Here is a 5,218-nt window from a genome sequence, read left to right on the forward strand (position 1 = left end):
ACGGTTGGAGAAAGTACGAGAATCTAAAAGAAGATCGCACTGTTGGGAACGGCCCACATCCTACGAAAGGTCCTATCTATCGGACAATAAACGCCCTAGGGCCCAGGTAGGGCCCCGGCAAAGAAAAGCAACTGGCACGAAAGTGCCAAGTCATAAATAAAACATAATAATAATAATAATTGTAAGCATCCACTAGTCGAGCGAATTCCACTAAAACCAATGCGGATGCTAAGAAGCTTTTAGTCAAAGCATCAACTAGTGGAAGATCAGCAAAAGGAAAAGAAAACCAAAGCAAATTAGTATTTCTCTATGTATATATATATTTGAATTAATATATAGCAAATCAATATTTTATGTATATTTCTAAAGTTTGTATACTTCCAGAATAATATATTTTTATAAATTTACATGTAAAATTTATATAATGAAAACTAAAAGTCTCTTTGAAATTACCAAACAACGTAATTTAACATAAATTCATATCAAATAAAGTTACTTACTTAAATAATGTTTACAAACATATACTTGCAATGAAGATATTTCCATTATGATATACATTGTTTAGAAATATGAATATTTACAGAAGTAGACTAGTTAAGTGTTTATATCGTCACTAAATGCAAATTTAGTATTTAGTGACAACAATTTATATTTTTCATGTCCTTCCTTAACAAATGAGAAAAATGTTTCTCAATTTTATAAAAATCATTATGATATATTATTATTTGTAAAATTATAAAAGTAAGAAAATTAATTTTGTAACACTTGTGTATTTTTTTAAATTAAAATAAATTTTATAAAATCATTTTTTTTTTATTATTATACCTTTATTCATGATACATGATTTTTGAGAAAGATTGAAAGTAATGAGAATATATTTTTCTGATTTTTCTGAATATCGAATAGTATTAAAATATTTTATACACAAAAATGTAGAGAAAATTACTAATATTAGAATAAACATATGAGTCAACTATTGATTAACTATCGAAATATAATAAAGATTCGATGTATTAAATGTTTTATAATTCATAAACTATCAATATACGAGTTTTACATAGATCAATATCTTTCGTTTAAAATTAAGAAAGTAACGTCTTTGCAAAAATCAGTTCATTTTTGTTCCATTTCATCGTTTTTACTTTTTCGTCGAAAAAAATGAAATAGTCCTCACTAGCACATGTAGCTTGCTGCAGTCAGATCAGTTTCTGGTATTCGTCCGTCCTTCCAGCGTTCAATTTTAAATATATCTAAGTAAGTATGATTATTATAATTATTATCTATTATTTTTATTACATTCTAAGTATAAACCTGCAATTATTTTTGTTTGTTTTACATTGATCAAGTAGAACTATTCGTTTTATGTAAAAAAACAACACTTTACTTATTTTTAAATATTTAAAAAAAACTTGAACAGAAAGATAAAAAATTTAGTAGATGAAGTATGAAGGTTAACTCAAAAATGTGGCTTTAGATATAGTGTACCAACAGAATATGCAATTTCTACCTATTTCTACAAATTTTCTACTTTTCTTACGTAATCAAATTATTTTTCTTATTTTAAAACCAACTTTTGTAGGATTTTCTGATATATATTTCCAACTTTTCTTTTTATAGCACCTTCTAATAATCTATAATTTATAAAAGGAAAAGAATGAAAAAAATCAACCAGGAAATGGTGTCAATGTAAGAACTGGATCAGAATATAGAATAGCAATTAGAATATCAGTCGATGGTAACTAATTTGATCTCTTCCTAGTTTCAAATTAAATTTTAATAATTATTTAATTATTCAGATAACCACGATTCACTCCCCGACACTTTGCAACTTCACGAACCCGAAAGAACAGCTAAAATGAAAGAAATAACAATTAAAGAAAATTCGGGCTGAAACATTGAATAAAAGAGAAAATCGCAGAAAGGGATTGATATAAAGAAACATCTCGACGAAAAAAAAATAATCCATTGAATCAGACGGTAACAACAATAGAGGGGTGGCCACATTTATGTTATATTTGGATCCAATAATTCTAATGTCATACGGAGATTATAAAGCAATTAATTAGTCAAGTATAACACAAGCTACAAACATATTATTCACGTGTTTGATTTCTAGGGATTTCGAGAATTCGGGAATTCGCGAATTTCTGTGAAAACAAGAAGCTGAGCAATTTTTTTGTAGGTTGTGTTATACTTGACCAATCTAATGCTTTATAATCTCGGTATGAAACTTCAGTATTATTTTATCAAAATATAACAAAAATATTGCCTCCCATCTCTTGTTGTGTTACGGTCTCATTCATGTGATGTCGTCGAGAGGTTCCGAAATCTTTGCTCGTTTTGAATCTATTGTGTGCTATAGGTATTTCTTTCTGTAGTTATCTCGTCAATCTCAGCCCATAAATAAAATACTTCAATTTAAATATTTAAAAAAAGCTTGTTTTGAGGTATTGAAATGACATATTAATATTAAAAACTTTTCTATCCTATTGGATGTGTTTCAGATTTAATTGATAATTTAATTGAATCATTATGAAGGTTAACACGAAAATTTTGTTTAGGAAAAAGTGTTTTCTACAAATATTATACTTTTCTTTTCCTCTAAATTAGACTCCACCGTTGTTTCCCAATCATTTTATTTTTCACGTTATGACAATATTTAGATCATTCTGAAAAATATCAGAATACGTATATAGAAGTTGCCTTTTAATACTTATCCTATTCATATCTCTGAGTAAATTGCTATATATAGAATGTAATAATATTATTTTGTGGAGGCAAGGTAGCTGTCCAGCTACTATTTTAAGACGATTTATGTTTTACTCTCATTATAAAATATAATCTTAGGAAGCATATAGATTTACTGGAAGCTAAATAACTTTTGGATTGGATTTGATATCTAATTCATACTTTTCCTTTTACAGCACCTTTTAGAAACATAAATATGTCGGCCGAAAATCAGCTCTGGTGCCTAGTTTACTACAAAGAAGCCAAGTCTGGACGAAAATATGAAATTGTTAACCATGACAGATTGGTGCAGATTGGAAAACATGAAAATATTAAACAAGGAAATGAAGTAAAAGTAACTTGTGGATCAGCACATATGATGGCTACAATAATAAATGTCGCTGGTAAGTAATTTGATATTCTCCTAGTATCATATTAAATTTTAATAATTATTTAATTATGCATATAGCTATGAAACACTCTACAAGGAATTTAAGACACTTTTAAATATATATGATCAAGTGCAGGAATCTGAAATAAATGCAAAATATATTAAAGAGAATGCTGACCTAGAGCGTTCTATAGAAGAGATAACAGCGGAAAATGATTTGTATAAGCAAATAGTCGATTCAATGATTCAATGATTCAGATGATCATAATGTTGTTGATGATGATGATTATGATGATGATGATATTGAGGATATTGAGGCAAATAAGTATTTCTCTATATATATATTTGAATTAATATATATATATCAATATTTTATGTATATTTTTAAAGTTTATATACTTCCATAATAATATATTTTTATAAATTTACATGTAAAATTTATATAATGAAAACTAAAAGTCTCTTTGAAATTACCAAACAACGTAATTTAACATAAATTCATATCAAATAAAGTTACTTACTTAAATAATGACTTTTATTTTTCATTACATACATATACTTGCAATGAAGATATTTCATGCACCATTATGATATACATTGTTTAGAAATATTAATATTTACAGAAGTAGATTAGTTAAGTGTTTAAACCGTCACTAAATGCAAATTTAGTATTTAGTGACAACAATTTATATTTTTCATGTCCTTCCTTAATAAATGAGAAAAATGTTTCTCAATTTTATAAAAGTCATTATGATATATTATTATTTGTAAAATTACAAAAGTAAGAAAATTAATTTTGTAACACTTGTGTATTTTTTTAAATTATAAGAAATTTTGTAAAATCATTTTTTTATTATTATACCTTTATTCATGATGATACATGATGATGTTCATGATTCATGATGATACATGATATTTGAGAAAGATTGAAAATAATGAGAATATATTTTTTTTGATTCTTCTTTTGCAATGTTGACTATTGCTTCTGGAAAAGCAAATGGGATTTGGTAAATTATTTTAACGTCAATTATTATTATACATCTAATCGAATAGTATTAAAATATTTTATACACAAAAATGAAGAGAAATTACCAATATTCGAATAAAAATATGATTCAACTTTTGATCAACTTTGGAAATATAATAATGATTCGATGTATTTAATGTTTAATAATTCATAAAGTATCAATATAGGAATTTTGCATAGATCAATATCTTTCGTTTCAAATTAAAAAAAACTACGTCTTTGCAAAAATCAGTTCATTATTGTTTCATTTCATCGTTTTTACTTTTTCGTCGAAAAGAAATGAAATAGTCCACACTAGCAGCATGTAGTTTGCTCCAGTCAAATCAGTTTCTGGTATTCGTCCGTCCTTCCTGCGTTCAATTTTAAATATTACTAAGTAAGTATGATTATTATGTTTAATATCTATTATTTTTATTACATTCAAAGTATAAACATGCAATTATTTTTGTATGTTTTACATTGATCAAGTAGAACTATTCGTTTTTTGTGAAAAAACAATACTTTATTTTAATTTAAATATTTAAAAAAAAAACTTGAATTATAAGATAAAAAATTTAATAGAAACAGTATGAAGGTTAACTCAAAAATATCGTACCAACACAATATCCAATTTTTTCTAATTATCTTACATGATCAAATTATTTTTCTTATTATAAAAGACTAACTTTTGTAGGATTTTCTGATATCTAATTCCAACTTTTCTTTTTACAGCATCTTCTAATAATCTATAATTTATAAAAGGACAATAAGTAAAAAAAATCAACCACGAAATGATGTCAATGTAAGGACTGGTAACTAATTTGATCTCTTCCTAGTTTCAAATTAAATTTTAATAATTATTTAATTATTCAGATAGCCACAATTCACTCCCAGACTCTTTGCAATCAGTTTTATAAACATCAGGAACCCGAAAGAACAGCAAAAATGAAAGAATAACATTTAAAAAAAAATCGAAGGACATTGGTTAAAGGGATTGATATAAACTTCTCGACAAAAAAAAACATTGAATCAGATGGTAACACAACAATAGAGGGGTGGTATCATTTATGTTATATTTGGATCCAATAATTCTA

General features: G+C 25.9%; 1 protein-coding gene and 1 long non-coding RNA gene across 3 annotated transcripts; both read left to right on the forward strand.

Moving 5' to 3' along the window:
• Positions 1–1,181: 1,181 nt before the first annotated feature.
• LOC108559196 lies at positions 1,182–3,471 on the forward strand. Of its 2 annotated transcripts, none has more exons than XM_017916382.1 (3): positions 1,182–1,254; positions 2,925–3,131; positions 3,193–3,471. In XM_017916382.1, exons 2-3 carry the CDS (start codon positions 2,945–2,947, stop codon positions 3,369–3,371), a joined length of 366 nt encoding a protein of 121 aa, XP_017771871.1. In that variant the 5' UTR covers positions 1,182–1,254; positions 2,925–2,944; the 3' UTR covers positions 3,372–3,471. The 2 variants fall into 2 exon arrangements, with proteins under 2 accessions (XP_017771871.1, XP_017771878.1); XM_017916389.1 differs by having other exon boundaries at positions 3,197–3,471.
• Positions 3,472–4,852: 1,381 nt separating this feature from the next.
• Positions 4,853–5,083, forward strand: LOC108559208. Its single transcript, XR_001890932.1, has 2 exons — positions 4,853–4,936; positions 4,998–5,083. It is a non-coding gene; the product is annotated as an uncharacterized LOC108559208 (long non-coding RNA).
• Positions 5,084–5,218: the final 135 nt, after the last annotated feature.

This window comes from Nicrophorus vespilloides, unplaced genomic scaffold (genome assembly GCF_001412225.1).
Source record: "Nicrophorus vespilloides isolate i.1.1-1 unplaced genomic scaffold, Nicve_v1.0, whole genome shotgun sequence".
In the NCBI taxonomy this organism is placed as follows: domain Eukaryota; kingdom Metazoa; phylum Arthropoda; class Insecta; order Coleoptera; family Silphidae; genus Nicrophorus; species Nicrophorus vespilloides.

Excerpts from the sequence above, each read along its gene's own strand:
- LOC108559196 (XM_017916382.1), top strand. The coding sequence starts at position 2,945 with ATGTCGGCCGAAAATCAGCTCTGGTGCCTAGTTTACTACAAAGAAGCC. Across the intron at positions 3,132-3,192 it reads TACAATAATAAATGTCGCTG|ATAGCTATGAAACACTCTAC; the intron begins GTAAGTAATTTG and ends TTAATTATGCAT.